This window comes from Manis pentadactyla, chromosome 4, assembly GCF_030020395.1.
Source record: "Manis pentadactyla isolate mManPen7 chromosome 4, mManPen7.hap1, whole genome shotgun sequence".
In the NCBI taxonomy this organism is placed as follows: Eukaryota; Metazoa; Chordata; class Mammalia; order Pholidota; family Manidae; genus Manis; species Manis pentadactyla.
This window is the reverse complement of record NC_080022.1, coordinates 15,640,446-15,659,510: the sequence shown is the minus strand read 5'-3', so window position 1 is coordinate 15,659,510 and position 19,065 is coordinate 15,640,446. Positions and strand designations below refer to the sequence as shown.

General features: G+C 57.4%; 2 protein-coding genes across 26 annotated transcripts in view; one reads left to right on the top strand and one right to left on the bottom strand.

Moving 5' to 3' along the window:
* The window catches only part of RAP1GAP (RAP1 GTPase activating protein), a 62,682-nt gene extending 56,789 nt beyond the window's left edge, over positions 1-5,893 (top strand). For 11 of the 24 annotated variants that reach the window (XM_057499822.1, XM_057499826.1, XM_057499821.1 and 8 more), the window contains 6 exons: positions 868-1,023; positions 2,536-2,656; positions 3,572-3,674; positions 4,003-4,137; positions 4,400-4,441; positions 4,853-5,893. In XM_057499822.1, the coding sequence (XP_057355805.1) occupies positions 868-1,023; positions 2,536-2,656; positions 3,572-3,674; positions 4,003-4,137; positions 4,400-4,425 (541 nt within the window). In that variant the 3' untranslated portion in view covers positions 4,426-4,441; positions 4,853-5,893. Of the gene's footprint in view, positions 1-867; positions 1,024-2,518; positions 2,657-3,571; positions 3,675-4,002; positions 4,138-4,399; positions 4,442-4,852 lie in introns of those variants that run through there. The other 13 variants (XM_057499820.1, XM_036914589.2, XM_057499827.1 and 10 more) reach the window with 7 other exon arrangements.
* Positions 5,894-17,948: 12,055 nt separating this feature from the next.
* The window catches only part of ALPL (alkaline phosphatase, biomineralization associated), a 58,776-nt gene continuing 57,659 nt past the window's right edge, over positions 17,949-19,065 (bottom strand). For both annotated transcript variants that reach the window (XM_057499812.1, XM_036914561.2), the window contains exon 12: positions 17,949-18,417. In XM_057499812.1, the coding sequence (XP_057355795.1) occupies positions 18,152-18,417 (266 nt within the window). In that variant the 3' untranslated portion in view covers positions 17,949-18,151. The remainder of the gene's footprint in view (positions 18,418-19,065) is intronic.

The window sequence follows — 19,065 nt, the reverse complement described above, 5'->3', positions numbered from 1 at the left end:
CCCTTCTGGCCCTTGTCCCCTACCAGTGACTGCTGTACCGTGAGGCTTCCACTGTGTGCCAGGCACCAGGGCCAGCTCGTCACCTAACGTGAAATGTGTTCATCCCCTCAGCTGTTGTGCTTGCTCCCTGGGGGTCACGCCTTGCCTGTCAAGGTGCTGCAGGTCACGGGGCTCAGAGGCTTACCCAGGTCACACAGCCGGTGAGGGGGAGAGCTGGGATTTGCAGCCTAGTCTGTGGAGGTCTATGAGTGCACCTGTGTGCGCAGGGTGTGGGCAGCGCGCTGTATGAGCAGCAGGGCAGCCCCTGGGAAGCAGAGGATAGTTGCTGGATGTGAATGCTGTCTTCACCACACTGGGGCTGTGTGGCCCTGGGGAAGTTAATGAACCTCTCTGAGCCTCACTAGCCCAATCTGAAAAATGAGGATAAGAACATAACCAATGGCAGGGGGCCACTGTAAGGTGTGGTGCAGTGCATGTGAAGCAGTGTGGTGGGTGCACCGAGGCCTCAGGATTGGAGCTGTGCTGTCCTCACTGCCAGGAGAGCCCACAATCCTGGGAATCCTGGGTTCGAGTCTTGTCTCTGCCATGTCCTAGCTGTATGTCTCTGAGCAGGTGCCTGCCCGTCTCTGGGCTCCAGTTTCCTTATCCAAAGAGGGAACAATGATAACCCCCTGGTATCATCCCTGGGGAGTAGTGTCCTGTCTTACGTAATGTGCTCCAGCAGCACCTGCCCCCCCTGGGGCCAGGCCAGCCCAGGAGCTTCAGAGACTGCCCTGGGGCCAGGCCCGGAGGATATAGGGTGCAGGGTGAGTTGGGTGCCCGTGACCTCCTCTCACCACCTGGGCCTCATTCTACCCTTGGTGCTAGGCCCAGTGCTGAATCCCCCCGCTGCCCCCGTGTGCCCCTCAGGGAGAGCCCCCCGGCTGGCCAGAAGACCCCAGACAGCGGGCACGTCTCACAGGAGCCCAGGTCGGAGAACTCATCCACTCAGAGCTCCCCAGAGATGCCCACGACCAAGAACAGGTTGGGGCTTGGGGCACACTGAGCCAGGGGGCTTGGGTGTGGTGGACTTATCCTTTCCAGCCCCTGCCCGGACCTGGGGCTGCCCAGGGGTATTGACAGTGCCACACTAGGGTGTCAGGGAGAACTGGGCACCTTTTCTGATCATCCTTTGACACACACCCACTTGCAGGCCCCATGCAAAGCTCTAGAATAGTGGTGAACTAAGCATACATGGCCCCTGCCTCATGGAGGTGACAGTCCAGTGTGCCACAAGCTAATCATCTATTTCTAGATAGTGATTATAGCAGGAAAGCAAAGCAGGGGGATGCAGTGAGGAATGAGTGGGTTGGGGGTTAGATGGGTGTTCAGGAAAACATCTACAAAGGGGTGAGCTTTGAACTGAGAGCAAAGTGAAGAGTCAGCCCTGCTAGGACTGACATGGCAGAGGGAAGGTGCCAGGTAAGAAGCACCGCAAGTGCAAAGGCCCTGAGGCATGCTTAAAGGATAGAAAAGGGTGGTATGGACAGAGCCAAGTGGTGAGGGGTAGGCCCAGGCAGACATCGTGCTGCAGTGGAGATGAGGTTGGAGAGGTAGGCAGGGCCTAGGTCATGGCTTCGAGGCTGTGTGAGATCTTTGGGTTTATCCTAAGTGTAACCAGGAGCCTTTGGAAGATTTTAGGTAAGGGAAATGGTGCTTTAAAAACTGACTATGGTTGCCACGTGGCCGGAAGGAGGCAGGAGCAGGAATGGAAGCAGGGAGGCCAGTGGAGAGGCTCTGTGCTCCCTGGGGGAGTCGAGAGGACTCAGCCCAGGCAGAAGAGTCAGGCAGGTGAACAGAGAAGTGGAAAAGGATGACACGGTCAGGGAGAGAAAAGGCATGCAGGACCTAGAGCAGGGAGGGTCACTCCTACCTGCAGAGGAGGAATCAGGGAAGGCTTCCTTGAGTAGGAGGCCCTTGGCCAATTTTTGAAAGACTTTGCTGTTTGGGATTTGAGGGAAGGAGTGAGATTCCAGGCAAGAGACACAAAGGCCCTGAGCAGGGGACAAAAAGGTAATAGGGTTAAGCTGTGCACCTGGAAGGCCTGGATCCCAACCACCGTTCTCTCACCTACGGCAGCATGTCCGCGCTCCCTGCCTCGGTGTCTCCTCATCTGTAAGACAGTTCTAAGAGTGATAGCGATGAGATAACTCACATGAAAGCACTTGAAATAGTGCCTGGCACAGAGCTAACATACACCGGACAATAGGATTATTGTTAATAGTTACTGTTATTGAACACCAAGCCAAGGAAATGAGACTTTGTCTGGGGCAGTGGGGGGTCATGAGAGGCTTTTGAGCAGGGGAAGGATGCCCACATACCAGGAAGTACAGTGGCAGAGGGGAGACTCAGAGGCTCAGGAAACTGATGGGGCCACAGAGGGGCTTGGCTGGCTGTAGGCTGGGCCTCCCTGGGCCGGGAGGGCAGGGGACGGGGGGCCTTGGCACAGCAGGTGCCCGGAGTGGGTGCTGGCTGACAGGGTGCCGTGTGTGGCAGAGCGGAGACGGCAGCCCAGAGCGCCGAAGTGCTGAAGGACTTCTCTCGCTCCTCGTCCAGTGCCAGCAGCTTCGCCAGCGTGGTGGAGACGGAGGGTGTGGATGGGGACGATACAGGCCTGGTAAGAGGCCCAGGAATGGCGTTGAGGGGTGCTCTGTGCTCCCTGGAGATGCTCTGGGTAGAAGCACGAGTCTGGGTGTAGCTGAGATGGGATGAAGGACCGCAGACTCCCCTTCCCCTGCTCTGAAGCCTTCCCAGTGCCCCCCACAGAGCCTGCTCTCTGAGACCACGGAAGAGCTAGTCTCTCTCTCTCCCTCTGTCCCCACCTCATCTCTTACAACTCTATCCATTCTGCACCCCTTTGCATTCCCCAGATATACCAGGCCTACTCCACCTCTGGGCCTTTGCACTTGTCCTTTCCTCCTTTCCCTTTGTCTGACTGACCCCTACTCATCCTTCTCCACTCAGCCACACATCACCTCCTCCTCAACGCCTTCCCTGATTTTCTAGTACCAGGGTAGGTTAGGAGGGCCCCCTTTCTGTTCTCACTGGCCCCTGGACTTTGCCCTTAGCACCCTTTTGTCATTCTTCAACAGACCTTTCGTGGGCACCTCTTCTTTGACAGGTCCTGCTCCAGCTGCGGCAGGCCCAGCAGGGGACAGTGGAGACCAGGGCTCTGCCCAATGGGACTTAGAGACTAAAATTATAATCGTCTCTTCGTAGCCTGTCTCACCTCCTGGACTGAGCTCCCTGAGGGCAGGGACCTTGCCTGATTTCCCTCGGTGGCCTGGCCCAGGAGAACATCAGCAGATGTTTGTTGAATGAATGAATGGGAGTGTGTGGTGGTGCCTGCGTCTGTACCTCGTCCCACTCTGTGCTCCTGGGGTCTCCCTGGGGCAGACATTGCTGGGCCCCCATCCTCTTTACAGCAGGCAAGGGTAGAGGGCTGAGGTGGCGGCTGGGAAGGGGAGGGGAGGCCAGCCGGGGCCACGGGCCAGGGCTGACTTCCCTCTTCCTCTCCTCTCCCTGTCCCCAGGAGAGCGTCTCGTCCTCAGGGACGCCCCACAAGCGGGACTCCTTCATCTATAGCACATGGCTGGAGGACAGCGCCAGCACGACCAGTGGGGGCAGTTCCCCAGGTACCAGGCCAGGGCCAGCTTCCTCCGCCAAGCAGCGCCGTTCCTGCGGCCGGAGGGGGACAGGGCTGGGCACAGAGGTTGAAACCACTTCCCGTACCTCCAGTGGTCGGCGTGTAGTGGGACTGCTCCTGGCTTTGGGGACATTGGGTGGAGTTGTTCTGCAGCCTGGGATGGTTGGGTGCCTTCTGAAAGCTCCTGGAGGGTGAGGGCAGGGTATGGAAGGGAGTTTAGGGTGGACTTCCCCAAGGGAGGGACTCGGCAGCGTTGGGGAGCACCTTGCCGACCTCCCATCCATGCCCCCGTCTCCCTGGTGCCTCCCCGTGGCCAGTGAGGTGGCTCCCTCCTGCCCCCCTTCCCAGGCCCCTCACGGTCACCCCACCCGGACGCCAGCAAGTCGGGGGACCCTGCGTGTCCGGAGATCAAAATCCAGCTGGAAGCATCTTCACAGCACTCGCCGCAGCTGGTACACGCGCGGCCAGGGGACTGGCCAGGGCAGGGATGGGCAGCCTGGAGGCTGGCCCTGGGGAGGCCTCCCCTGGGAGGGAGGTTAGCCACCAGGGGAGTGTCAAGGGGACCAGGGCTGGGGCTGAACCAAGAGGTCCCCCAGGCCAGGAGGGGTTGGGTTCGCCTGGCCTGGGCGCTGTCAGTGACCTCTGCCTGCCTGTGTCTCCCGCCCCACGTTGTCATCTGTCCTGTCACCTGCCTCGCCACCATCCTCTCTGCAGGGCTGTTAGCCAGGCTCCCCCTCTGAAGGTGAAACTGAGCAGGTCAGACCCAGCCCTTAGCGCCTGTTTGGTGGGGAGAGGGTGGGAGTGGGCAGGGGGCTGGGCCGACTCCTCCCTGACCCTCTGTCACCTCTGTCTGATACATAACATCTCTTGGTGTCTGGGTTTGAATCCTCTGCCGCTCAGATGCTAGGTGACTCAGGCAGGTCATTGGCCCCTCTCTGGGCCTCAGTTTCCCTATCTGTGCAGTGGGGCTAATAAATGCTGCCTCACCTTCTGCCCATGAATTGCTGGGTTTGATGGGAGCCTGAAAGGGACTTGGGAGTTGCTGGGAGGGAGGGGCCTGGGGGTTCCCAGTGGGATGGAAAGACCCAGAGCCTGAACTCCCAGGGGTGAGCCTCTCCTACTGCTGTCTCCTGCTTCGTGGAATCTCCATCTCCCTTTACCCTGCAGATGAGGCCGCAGAAGCACAAGGTGAAGATGCTGTGTCAAATCCAGGCAGGCGGGACCTCTGCCCCCAAGGCCAGCCCCAGCCTGCAGGCTGCCCCTGCCTCCCAGCCCTCCCCTGAGCGTGCCCATCTGGGCTGTCTCTGCAGGGCAGAGCCATCCAGACCTGGGAGTGGGGAAGCTGCTGGCATCATCCTCACCCCCCAGGCTGGGGCAGGGAGTGATCAGTTGAAGCAGGACTCCAGGCCTGGCTTGCCCTCACCCTGGGCCCTCTTATCACACATGCATGTCCCTCTGGCCTCAGGGGACGCAAGACAAGAGGAGGAGGCTGAGATATCTCAGTACCTACAGAGCGACTGTGGAGGTGGTGGGATGTGAGATGTGGTGGAATGAGCACTGGGCTTGGAGTCCTGAGTCCTGGCTTCCCATTAGGATTCTGCTGTGTGACTCTGGGCAAGTCACTCCCTCTCTGGGTGCCTCTGCTACAAATGGACAAGACTATTTCAGAGGTCACTGAAGACTGTGATTCCCATGCCCCTGCCCCAGAATGAGGATTATACTCCTAGGGGCCTCCCCTCATCCTACCCTGCTTCTTGGGGTCCCTGGAGCCCCAGGTGGGCTGAGGGGCAGGGAGCTGGCTGTGCCCATTGTCCCTCCTGGACCCTCAAGCTGTACCGCAGATCTGCCAATGCCCTGTCTACTGCCTCCCCGTGGCAGACAAGTGACCCTCTTGGCGGGGGAGGGGCCTGCCTAGCTCCTCAGCCAGCACCCACCCTAACCCCTGCCACCCCATGCTCTCGGCACTCCCGGCCGAGGGGTCTCAGCCGGCCTAGATTTATGGGCCTTGCCTTCCTGTGCCCCCAGCGCCCATGGAGGGGCAGCCAGGCACAGCTGCTGTGAGTCCGCATTCTTGCGTGTGTCTGTCCACACTTTTTAGGCGCCATGCCAAAGGCCGGCCTTCTGGCCCCAACACCCATTTTGGAAGCCCCTGTGGCCGTGTGTGTGTCAGTAACAGTTGTACAAAATAAATTCTATTTATCGCTATTGTACCCTGAGTTGGGCCTGGCTTTGCACGAACCCTGCCCAGGTGGACCCCAGAGGGATCTCAGTGGTGCCAACGTGGTCGGCAGAGCCAGTCCTCCCTGCCTCATCGGAGCTGCTGGGTCCAAGGGCACCTCCAAGGTCAAACCACAGGCTTCGTGACCTCCAGGGGTGGCTCCCTCCCTCCACCCTGTTCCCCCTTTCCACAGCGGGAAGAACAGGGATCTGTTTGCCGTCTGGCAGACCTAGGTTTGAGTCCTGGCATCATCTCTTACTAGCTGGTGGCACTGAGAAACTTACTAGCTTCTCTGAGCTGCAGTGTCCACTTGTGTAAAATGGGAGCATTAGTACCTCTTCCAAGGGTTTGTTACGAGCATTCATTGAGCTGGTGCGTTTCAGACACCTAAGCAGCTTCTGCCAGACAGTGAGTGCCCAGCGATCAGCCTGCTTCTCTCCTTAACGCCCAGCGAAGCCTAAGAAGCTCTCCTATGTGGCCACCAGGGGGCGCCGAAGGACCGCGTACCCCGACTATGGGGGCAGGGAGATGACGTGAGTCTGTCCAGGTGCCCGAAGGTGCTCACAGTGCAGGGCAGTTACGACACAGGGTGCTGAGTGACCGGGGTGCGCAAGCAGGGGCCCAGCTTGGGCAAGGGAGGTGTGGAGAAGACGGCAGCGGCGCCTGAGGTCCCAGGAAGGCTCAGGAGTGTCCTTGGGGGAGCTGCAGGGGCAAAGGTCTGGAGGGGAGGGAGTGCCTGGAATTGGGAAGGTAGCAAGCAGTTCTGAGATGGGAAGGTGATGACAGTGTGTGCATGGGGACAGGAAGATGCGCAGAGATGAGGCCATTGGTCACATGGCCTTGAATGCCAGACCAAGGGGCTGAGGCTTTATGCTGAGGGCACCAGGGAGCCAAGGAGGATTTGAAACAGAAAGTGCAGGGAATGGGAAGTAGGATGGATAGATGCTCAGTGACGGTGCAGGAAGGGCAGGATCAAGGAGGCTGTTGTGGATGACAGATGGTGGCAGGAGGACAGAGGGCAGGCCTGGAAGGTGTGGCGGGGGCATGAGCATCTGGACAAAGGGCCTGATGGGAGGTGGGCTGAGAGAGGAGCCGAGGCTCGGGGGCCCAGCTTGGGCGCTGGGTGAGGGGAAGTCCCCTCTGAGGTAGGAGCACTGGAGGAAGGGTGGCTTGGGGGTGCGTCAGGGTGTACTGGGCTTGGGGGTGGGCCCAGAATTGGGTTCCAGTGGGATCAACCATGCCCTGGCCACCCCGCTCCCTGCCACCAGCCCCAGCGCCCCCACAGCTCAGTGCTGACTGCACCCCAGCTGCTGCTGTGCTTTCCTGACGGCGCTTCCAGGAACCTCGTGTCTGTGGCTCTCACCCAATCCCCAGCCCCACCCACCTGGGTTTGCCTCAGGGCTGCCCTGGGCTCAGTGGGTCCCATGCTAACCCACCCCCTTCCCTGCTCAGCCTCACCTCTGCCCTCCCCTGCTTCTGGGCCCTGGCTCTTCTGTTCTGTCTGCCTCGGCGCCTCACCCTGTCTCCTCCCATCCCACTGCCAAAGGGCTGGCTGCCACAGTTCAGCACCAAGGTCAAGAGCTTAGCTCTGAGTTGTTCACCTCCTAAGTGTGACTTTGGGCAAGTGATTTTGGCTCTTTGGGCCTCGGTTTCCTCATCTGTACAGTGGGAATGCTAATAGTCCTGACCTTGGCACCCCAGTGAGTTCTTGGTGCCATCCTAGCCCCTGGTGGGCTCAAAAGATTGTGTGGAATTGGGGGGAGTGATTAGCCATTAATGGGGCCTTGTCCATAGCCCACATCCAAGCATGTGGGGTCAGCTGTGCGTGGAAGATGGGATAACTGGGGCCAGGCCCAGCACAGATATCCAGATGTGAGGTGTTGGTAATGTACAATTGTCAGATGCTTACCTGAGCCTTGGCTTCCCCAGCTTTACTGGGGTTGATTGTCCTTTTGTGAAAGAGCTCCAGAACCCTCACGTGTATCCTTCTACTTTACAATGCACCGCACCCCCCAGCTCCACCCTGCAGCTGAGCTGGAGCCCTGTGGTCCGTTGTGGCAGAAGCAGGGGGTTGGGGTGCAACTGGGTGAGGAATCTGCCTTTGCCCCTCTGCCTGCCCAGTGTGTGCCAGTGTCTGTGGGAAGGGCAGGCCCCTGGGCTGGGCTCCAAGGTGGGGCCGGGGAGGCTGAGGGCAAATCTGGCCTTTGGGATCAAAGTGTCCAGCGTTGTTTCTCTTGTGCCTGCGCCAGTTCCGTGCTCACCCTGGGTTCTGAGGTGGGGAGGGCGAGCCGGGACACCAACCAGAAGCTGGAATTAGAGCTTGGGAGGGGGGCATCAGGCTCCAGGAAGCCCTGAGCTCCACTCAGAAATAACTCTGGTGGTGGAAATGGCAGCCAGAGGTTTCTACAGATGAAGGAGGCAAGAGGCCTCCTGTGCAGAGACTTGGGTGCCTGGCTGACCCAGCATCCCCATCTCCCCTGCCTCAGCTGGGACCTGTCTCTCCGGGTCTCAGTGCCCTCATGTGTAAAGTGGGGACAAAGCCATACTTATTGCTGTGAAGAGGCTGTTATGGCCTCTAAGGTACGTAGCATAGAATCCATGCCCAGTAGGAGAGGTCCTCCCCTGTCCCCCAACAGCTGGGGTCTCCCTGGACATCCATGGCTAATCTTCAGATGACTTTGCTGAAGAAATGGCCACAGGCCCAGGCCTCTCCAGTGCATGGCTGGGACCTGGATGTTCTCTGCTTCTAGGCCACAGGGGGTACCCAGCCAGGAACCCTGGAATGTGGAGGTCCCTCCCTCCCTCCCTGCACCCGCCCTGCCAAGGGGATAGCCAGGGACCAGGCCTCCTGAAATAACCAGATCTGGTTAGTGAGGCTAATTTTAAAAGCCACTCTGGCTGCCCCATAGGCCCTTCTGGGAAGCCGTGAATGTCCCTGTGTTTGCCCCTGGGAGGCAGGGTGAGGGGAGAGCTACTGGGGCTGGATTCAGCCTCCCACCCCGACTGCCAGTGCAGGAGACCCCGAGCTGCCTTCTGGGCCTGCCTGTCTGGGACCCAGAGCCCCAGGTCCAGTGTTAGGGCTTAGGGGCTGAGCCTCTGTCCCGATCAGCTCAGGCAAACCCCGGTGGGCTCACACGCCTCCTTCCACCCCCTGCACTGCGCTCCCCGAAGCAGTTCCGGTTAGGGGGCCTGAAGCTCTCTGTCTCTCTCTGTCGTGGCTTTCTCCTGCTGTCTCCATCTGCTCACTGTCTGTGCCCCTTTATTTTTGCGTCTCTGGCCCTTGCTATCTCTGATGTGTGAGGTCACTCTCTGGCGCTGTTCTCTGGGTCCATCATGCAGGAGGCCAGACAGCTTTCCTGACTGTCCCTAGACTGGGCTGAGCACGCCAGGTGGGGGTGGGTGTCCACCTGGGAGCGAGGGTTGCAGGTGGGGCCCAGTGGGGGAGCACAGCAGTCCTGGGGGTGACAGAAGCCGTAACTGGGCAGGCAGGGGCCATGTCCAGGCACAGCCTGGGCCATCTGGACAGGCCAAGTGCCAGGAGAAGGAATGAGCTTCGGGGGTAGGGCTGCCAGATTCAGCAAGTAGAAACACACAGAGCCCAGTTAAACTTGAATTTCAGGTAAACAAGGATAATTTTTAGTTTAAGTATACTTCACACAATATTTGGGACATACTTATACTAAAAAATCATCCCTTGTTTATTTGAAATTCAAGTTTAACTGGGCATCCTATATTTCATCTGGCAACCCTGTCCTGGGAGGCTCTGGGAATGAGGAGAGGGGTTTCTCAGGAATAGCAGGGTTCACAAACTGGCAGCCCCAGCCCAGGGATATAACAACCGTGCCCGGGGACATCCTGGCCTAATGGGGCACAGTTCCTGCCCAGGGGGGGCTTTTAGTTTTCTGGGGGGTGGGGACAGTCCTCGGGAGCATGGTTGGGTGTGGGGGACCGTGACACACAGACACCAGTCATGTCCTCAGTGGGGCCGTGGAGCACAGTCTGCGTCCTCTCCACTGAGTCCCCGCGCTTGCCTGGGGCCTGGGGTGCGCCAGGGGCTTCATGAGCGCTGAATGAATGGAATCCTCCTAGCTCATCCCCACAGGGGCGGGGGAGCACCTGGCCAGCAGGGGGCTCCAGCACCCCACCTCCCAAGCTTCTTGGAGCCCACTGGAGTCTGCACTCCCTACCCCAGGGCCTCCTGAAAGTGACCAGCACGCAGCGGGGAGGGAAGGGCGGAGGGGATGGAGAGAGAGGTCTGCTTTCCCATATCCCTTCCCCACCCCGGACTCCAATCCAAGCTCCTGGGCAAGGGCGGGGTGACCTCTGGCTTCTGGCATGGAGACACTGGTTGGGATTAACGGGAGCATGCAGGAAAGAGGTATGTTCAGGGCTCCTTGGGGAGCATTTGGGCAGCCTGGGGGATTCCTGGGACCCAGAAATTTGGGGATCTTTGTTTCTGGGAAGGTGAAATGGGCCTTTTCCTGAGGGCCATTAATCTCGGGGTCTCCTTGGAGGGGGCAACGAGGGAGAAGCCCAAAGGCAGAGTCCTTGAAACAGCTTTCTTATTCATTCACTCATTCATCCATCCATTCATTCATTCATTTGCTGACTCACTCATCACCATTCCCTCAGATGACTCTGCTCCAGGCCCTTTGCTGAAGGACCTCAGCTTGTCTGGTCTAATGGGAACACACCTGTGCCATTGCTGGCACTGCCACTGGCTCCCCACGTCACCTTGGGCAAGTTACTGACCACTTAGAACCTCAGTCTCCCTGTCCCTCCAGCAGGGATAACCCTAGCAGCTCGGTCCTGGAGTTACTGTGAAGGTGTGGGAAGACACCTGCCCGTGGTGGGTGCTGCAGAAAGGCAGGCTCATTTTGAGGCCCCTGTGGGTTGGGCAGGCAGTGGCCAGTGGCTCCAAGGCCCTGGCTCTATGGCCAGTATCATGCCAAGGCCATTCAGGCAGACCCCCACTTCCTCTGAGGGCTTCATCAATCTCAGCCCCCATCTCTCCTTTCCAAGGACAGTTGGCTCCTTTAAGGTGCCTCTGACTTCTATATGCAGCAATAAGTCCTTTGGAGAAAAGCAAGAGGGACGACAGAGTTTGGTGCACCCATCAGAAGGCAGGGTGTGGGCCTGGCCTCCCTCTAACCCACAGTGGGAGCTGGAGCTTGTCCCCTCCTCCGAGGGGCCTCAGTTTCCCTAGTTATACAGCAAGGGGGCAGGGCTGGACGTTCTGCTGTGCCCTGGAAGGGGCCTCTTGTGTGTCATCCTTTTAGTAACGGTTTAGCTCCGAGCCTGTAATCACATCTGCCTTGGGAAGAACTAACACAGCGTTTCTTTAAATTGGGTTCTAATTGTGGCTTTTAGTGGAGTCAGATGCTCCCCATTCCCCAGCTGGTCTGAATCAGGGAGGTTGTCCCCGCCTGCCCTGCCAGGCCAGGAATCCCCTGGGACTGTTCTGGCTCCTACTGAGCTCGTGATAGGTCAGGGACAGATCCCCCGAGAGCCTACTGTGTGTCGTGCTCTGAGCTGGGCACTTTCTACTCAGGGGACTCTGGGTCATCTGACCATAGGAGGCAGGGGCTATGGGAGCCATTTTTCAGAGGGGGAAACCGAGGCAGAGGTGAGGTCACTTGCCCAAGGTGGCTTAGCTAGGATGTGGCAGAGTTCAGACTGGAACCCAGATCTGTTTGACTCCAGGGCTTTGTTCTCGGCCGGAAGCTGAGGAGATGCACCCCACCCCTGCTCAAACTTCCCCGCTGGGGAGATCTGAGGGGCGCCCAGGCTCACCTGAGCCCCCAGTCACAGCCTTCTCTCCACGTGTGAGCACAGCCATTCTGCTCCTTCCCCACTGGTCCCCACTGGAGAGTGGGGTGCTGGTGAACGTGGCCAGAGGCAGCTCCCCTCCTGGGGCGGGGCTGGGACCTGCGGTTTCCCTGTTTGTTCTGGAGATCCTTGCTGCTTCCAAGCAGACAGCTAGCCATTCCCAGGCCGCAGCCTCTTGGGCGGAGACAGACCGTGGCTGGCCAGCCTGGGAGCACCGGCCGCGGGCTCTGCCAGGCCTTGGCTCTGGGTGGTCTGGGCGGGGGCCATTGGGGGAGGCCCCAATCCGGGCCACGGGACAGGAGCCAGGACTCGGGCCAGGCTCAAGGCTGCCCTGCCAGGGACCTGGAGGGGTCCTGAAGGCCGGGGACAGCTGGACAAGGGGTAGAAGCAGGCATGGGGTAACTGTTGCCTTGGTGGAAGCCCAGTGGGGAAGACACTAGGCCCCGGCTCCATCTGAGGGCCTCAGAGAAACCCACCCCCTTCAGGATTATCACCGTCGAATGGTTTCAACTCAACCACTGAGTGTTCAGATAGGAGCCCATCTCAAGTCCAGGGGAGAAGTCAGGGCGTCAGGCAGAAGGCCTAGATCCCAGCCTCGCCCTCCTCTGGACTCAGTTTCTCTATCCACACAATGGGCAGGAGACGGGGCTCCATGCTCGGCAAGGGCTCCTGCAGCCAGGCTGGGGGAGGAAGGGGCCGCCTAGGCTAGACCGCAGTGGTTCCCAAATTGCTTTTCAGGGGCTGCTTTTTGCTTCCCTCAGTCTCGTAGCGCCCACCACCTCCCCACCTCGGATGAAGCCCCCTCTGTTCCCAGCTGCCAGAGGTGATCTTCTGCTGGGGTGGAGAGAGCCCCTGTGGCTTCAGAGTCTGACAGGCCCCGGTTCAGATCCTGACCACTGGTTCGGTGACCTCGGGCACAGCACATCGTCGGTCTGCCCCCTGGCTTTCAATGCCATCGTGACCCTCATCTTTCTGTCTCCAGCCCGGGCTCATCCCCAGAACTCCAGACTTTTCTTCCCACCTATAGCTGCCGGCATGTTCACCCCCAGATTTCAGTCAACATCGCCAAGCGGACATGATCCAAACTCTCATTTCCTCTCCATATCTGCTTCCCCCTCCATAAACGGCACTCCACCCAGGTGCTGAGGCCAGAAACTCAGGGGGCACCCCGATTCCGCATCTCCTCCACTCCCCTCAGCACGCCCTGCTGGCTTTAACTCCCAAACTTGCCTGGGATCCAGCTCCTTCCCGCCGTCACCGCACTTAGCTGGTCCAAGCCACCACCACCTCCACCCCCAGCAACAGAAAGGCCTCCAGACTGCCCTCTGCATCTGCTCCTGGTGTCCCAGTCCTCCTCTGCACAGCAGCCAGACGGAGCTTTCCAAAGCATAAGTCGATCACCTCTCTCCTTGCGTCTAAACTTCCAGGAGCTTCCCCCACAATGGAAAATGCAGGCTCCTATCGTGCCCACATGACATGGTTCCTGCCCACCCCTCCCACCCACAGAACCCCACCTTCCCCTGAGCTCCAGCCACTTTGCCTTGTTTCTTTCCTTTGAACATAGTAAGCTCGTTCCTGCCTCAGGATCTTTGCACTTGCTTTATTCCTTCTTGGGGCAATCGTTCCTCCAGCTCTTTGCAAGGCTACCATCTTACCAACAGGGTCTCACCCCAAATGTCTCCTCCTCAGACAGGTCTTCCACGACTGCTAGCTATAGCAGCAGAGTTCCCAGTCACTTTCTGGACCTTGGTTTTCTTATCTGTAAAATGGGGCCAGTGCAGTGCCCTGCCTCCAGTGTTGTTGAGAGGATGGAAAGATAGAGTTAGGGGGAGGCGAGGCTGAAGTGCCAACATCAGGCAGGCACTGGATCCCTGAGAGCCCTCCCTTCTCATAGTCCCAAGGTTGGCTGGATCCAGGGTTAGGAGGTCAGGAGCCCATTTTACTGTGCAACTTCAATTTGGTGTCTGACCCTCTCTGGGCTGCCATCCTACAGAAGGCCTCTCCACTCTGTGGGTCTGTGGGAAGAGGCCTGTGCCCGAGGAAATCCCTCAGGAGTGGAGGGCATGCGAAGAGCCATCCAGTATACAATCTTCCCAGGAGGGGTCTTGTCAGGCCCCAGCCAGGGAATCTAGGAGGCAAAGGGGTGAATGGTCATAGCTTGGCCTGCCCCTAGCTTGGCTGGTGGGGCACATGTGTCCCCCCACCCTGAGGTTCAGTGCAGATAGCTGAGGAGCCAGAAAAGGGCCTGACGCAATGATTCAGGAGGCCCCGGGAAGCCACTCAGGCACTCAGGAACCCAAATCCTCTTCTGAGAACTTAATTCCCGCACCTGGCCCACCCACCCTCAGATCATCTGGTGCTGGAGCTCCGTGGGAGGTCTCAGGTTAGCCACCAGGGCTGTTCATGAACTCTGCTGGCTTAGGGCTCTCACCACTCCATGGAAGAGCTTCTGTGGCTGATGGAGAAGGAATTGCTTTCCTGAGACAGATTAGCATCAGGAGGCAGGTGTGGGGACCAGGGACTGCAAGTCAGGCAGACCTGAGTTCAGCTTGCAGCTGTTACTTATAAGCCGTGGGCTCTGAGCAGGTACTCTGCCAAGCCACTACTTTCTCATCTGTAAAGTGGGATGATATTGCCCACCTCACAGGACTATTGGGGGTGGTGTGCGGCACAGGTACTCTCAAGCTGCTAAGTTCACTGCCTCATCTTAGGTGCTTCATGGGGGCGCGGTGCATAGTAGGTACTGCTGCTTCCTGCCCTCAGAGCAGCCATGCTGGGCACTGAAGCAAACAGGAGAGCTATACCCTTGATGGGCAGCGGTCTCAGCTTCAACTGATCATTGCCCTGCAGAAATGTGGGGCAATGCCAGCCAGACGTTCCACTTTCACTTTTTCCAAATTTCATATGAAAAGTTCCCAATGTTTTAAAATCCTGTGAGGATGTTCAGTGACATCGGGGGAGTACGTGAATTGGAAGGCATCCTGAGCATAAGTGATGCTAAGACAACCCAAGCTTCCCACACCCTTTCCTTAGGGCAGAGCTCAACTGGTCGGGAGGGCCACATCTTGTCCCCTAGAAACCTAGTGAGAGGCCAGGGATGCTGCTCAACATCCCGTCATGTACAGGACGGTCCTCCCGACAGAGAAGTATACAGCCCCAGGTGTCAACAGTGAGGACCTGGAGGACCTGCTAGAGTCCTTGGCGGGAAGCAGCCACTCATCCAAGGACTACATAACCCACCTCCTTGGCAGCTAGGCGGAGTCACATGACCAGTTCTCACCAAGGGCTATGAGTGCTGGGTGTCACTTCCAGGGAGAAGTGATCGAAAAGTGGGTTCCCTGCGTTGACGGAACTTGGTCAGATAGAACTTCGATGGAAGTTCCAGTTGGGTGGAACATCCGGGACTTAGAGGAGGGCAGAGCCGCAAGGTGAGGAGCCTGGGTTCCAGTCACCTGACCAGAGGCATCACCAGATGCTTGAGACAGAAATAAACTCTTATTGTGTTAAGTTCTGGATTATCTTTAACGGAAGACAAGGTTACCTGGATGAACAGAAGGTTGTCAGCTCATCTTTGTTATTCCTTCCTGAGAAAGGGGTGGAAGGCAGTGGGAACCCCATGTGGTGGGTACTGACGGTCCCCCTTAGCTTCTAGTTCCATGGCCATGGGTGCTGATGAGTGCATCTGGAACCTCTGCTTAGACCCCTGCCATGGATTAGACTCAGAGCCCACCAAGTTACCACACAGGTGACGAGCTGAAGGAGCGTGGAGTGCCTGAGCATCACTGATTCTTCCTGAAGGGCACATCAGTCCATGACACAGACTCAAGGTGGGCAGGCGGAGCCCCTTCCTCCTTTAGGTGGGACCCTAAGTGCTCACTATGTGCTGGGCACTCTGCATTCGGGTATAGAAATGGAACATCAGTGACGTTAAAGAACTTGCCCAAGTTCACAGAAACACGGAAGTGAGAGACGTGAATGCCTCTCTATCCACAGCCCATGCTTTGAAACCCCATCAGTGTGTCGCCAAATTTTACAGATGCTGCCGGCGCCCTGTTTGTACCCTTTGAGCATTTAATGTTCCAGCACATGCTTGCAGGTGTTCTCTCAGCCCTTTAAGGCGGCCTGGAAGTGCCAGGATGTTAATCTTCCTGGGAGCAGCCCTTAGGAAATAAGGGATGAGAGTTGGGGGAATACCCCACCTCCCTCCTCGCACAGTGGGACAATCTTCGTGCATCTTCTCTCCTGGAGACCCACAGTGACCTTGAGCCCTCATTGCCTGTAACGTCAACCTACTTAATCACACACCCTTCAGCAGCATCCTTCCCTTTCCTGGGCCACTCCCCCACTCTCTGCCACGAGCATTCTGGGTCCCTTTTACAAACCGCTTGCACTCAAGTCCTTGTCTCAGGTCTGCCTCTGGAAAGCTCAGCCTAAGACCAAGTATCAGTTATACACCCCTGAGACATGTAAGTTGATTTCAGGTGGTACTGGTGAACTTTCTGACTGCTTGAATGGGAATCTGAAGTGTTTAGGAAGTGACAGTACAGAGGTACGACAAAACTGTGAAGGTGGTTAGGAGAATAACACCTGAAAACACTGCCCTGTGCAGTTCAAGATGGGGTGTCTGTGTCCTGGCAAGAATGGAGGTCTTAGGTTCACTTTTTATCCCAGTGTCGGCGTGCCTGTCTAGGAAGCTCAGAGAGAAATCTGCTCAGCTGCATTTTCACTCCTGAAGGACATCCCACTTCGGCCATATGGCTTCTCTTGGAGTTCATAGTTAACTGGTGAGTATTTTGAGTTATTAGTATTGGCTGCCTCAGAACTTGGTTGGTAGGAGGGTGGAAATTATATACAAATAAAAGATGTCATTAAGTATGTCATTAAGAGCTTTTGCAATCAGATTCAAAGCCCAGCTGCACGACTTGGGGGATCTTGGGCAATCATGCCACAGCCCTGGCTTCTCATCTACAAATGCGGGTAATGGGGTCTTCCTTCCCAGTGAGGATTAAACGAATGGAATCCACATAAGGCATCAAGTGCAGAGCTTGGCAGATGGTGAATGGTCGGTGTTAGCTATGATTATTATAAGGACTTTCATTCCAATGAGGCGAGAGGAACAAGCTCAGGGGGCTCTGTATACCCCCAGTATCAGGTGCAGTCCTGCGTCCACTACCCAAGCTGGGCAATCAGAAATGGAAAGATGACAGTCACCGAACTAGGCTGAAGCTCTTGTGAGCAGCATGTCGTGTTGTTCACCATGCAACTCTAAAGGCCTTGTACAGTGCCTAGCATGGAATATTCTACTGAATGACTGAGTGCACAGCTCTAAGGGGCCAGGGGATGTAGCTCTGTTTGTGGGTGCTGTGCAGAAAGGGTGTCCTCAGCCTTGAAGGCCTTCCTGCCCTGGGTTTCAGGGCAGAGGCAGTCTTGAATCCTCACAACCACCCAGAAGTGGGCGGCCTCCCATTTTACAGATAAGCACGCTGAGCTGCCGAGACACAAAGCAGTCTGTCCAGAGCCACCCAGGTAATGAGGCCCCAGGCCAGCAGGAGGCCCTCATCCCCACCCAACCCTGCCCGCACTCCTGGGCCCTGAGTCAGTCCATTTCTTCCGAGAGAAATGACCTTATTTCAGTCTCTTCCTCACTGACCACAAAGACTCAGTACTGTCCTTGGAAATATTTGGAAGGTTTTATTTAAGTGTTTTGTGTTCCCTTTTAACCAACACCAAAAAGAGAAAGTGTTTTTTTTTTGTTTTGTTTTTTGGTTTTTTTTTTGCTGTTCCAAACAGGAGAGCTTCAGAGAGCAAGTGGGTAGTGTATTCAGGCCGGGAAGTGTCTGCCCCGCCTGGCTGCTCCTCGCAGCCCGGGCCACCTTGGGGTTGGACAGTGAGCCCCGAGAGGTGACTTTCCTGGGGACCCCGGGAGGCCTTGGAATGAGGGAGTGAGCAAAGTCCCATCCTGAGAAGGACCTGGGCTCCCCTGCAGTTAGGGGCACGAGCGTGGTGGGGCCTGGTGGGGCCAGAGGCAGGAGAAGGGGAGGAAGGGTCAGATCCAGGACGTTCCATGGAAGCTCCAGGGTCTCCAGGACTGGAGAAATAGGTTTGCTAGAAAAATAAGACGCTTTGAGAATTTCTGCAGTCTGTGCTCTCTGCCTGCCCAAGAGAAACCTACTCTGCTGGCCAAAGAGGCAGGGGGAGGGAGCAGAGGCTGGGGGCCAGGACTGGCACCAGTGGAGGATTCCAGACGGAGCGAGGCAGGTGAAGACTTTGGTTTCCTAGGTCCCCTTTCTGGCAGCTGCATGGCTGCGGACGCCTCTGCCTCTCCACCCCTTGAGGTGGGGGCTGCCGGGCGAGGGCAGCACTGGGAGAGGGACACTGGCCGTCTGTCACGGGCCTGTGGGTGCCCGGGCTCTGGGCCCTCAGAACAGTATACCCAGGGGCAGTAAGGCCAGGAGGAGCAGCGGGGAGCCTGGAGAGGGGCTGCCTGCCGAGCTGGCCGAGGCACAGTGGTCACGGTTGGCACCGATGCAGGCCGCATAAGCCATCACGTGGGGGATGTAGTTCTGCTCATGGACGCCATGCAGCAGGTGCGCCATGGGGCCCTTGGCGAAGACTGCTACGTCCTCTCCACCGTGGGTCTCCTGGTGCAGGGGCACGGCAGACTGTGCCTGGTAGTTTTTGTGAGCTGAGGGCCAGAAGAAGCACTTGCTGAGAGCCTGCCAGGGGCCTGGCCCTAAGCTGTAGCTTCTCCATGCCCCTTCCAGGCTGAGTTGAATGCCCTCATTTTAGAAGAGGAAACTGAGACTCCATGTGGGGAAGTCATTTTGTGCATGGCCTCAGGACCCAAGCCTGGGTCTGGATCAGAATCTGCGTGCACTTTCAACCCTCAGAGGAGAAAGTCAACCTCATCCAGGTTGTTCAGATTAGAAGGGGAGCCAACCCAGGAGAGCTTCTTACCACTGGCTGTCCCATTAGACCTGGGCCCACCCAGGACATCCTGAACAAATGAGTATTAACAATATGGAATTGGATGAACACACTGGGAAGGCCCGTTCAATGGAATATTATACAGCCAGTAAAAACGGAAGCATTGCACTGGAAGCACCTTCATGTGCCAGGCACCATGCTAAGCTCATCAAACCCACTTAGTCCTTCAGGCAACCCTGGGAGCTAGAATCCTTTTATGGAGGAAAGGGAAGCTGGGAAAGGTGAAGCCACGTGCCCAAGGTCTGAGCTACTGAATTATAGGAGATTCAAATTGAGATTGTTCTGACTCCAGTCCTGGCTATTCTGAGACCCTTGACCTTGGCCACAAGCCCACATTCTGTTCCTA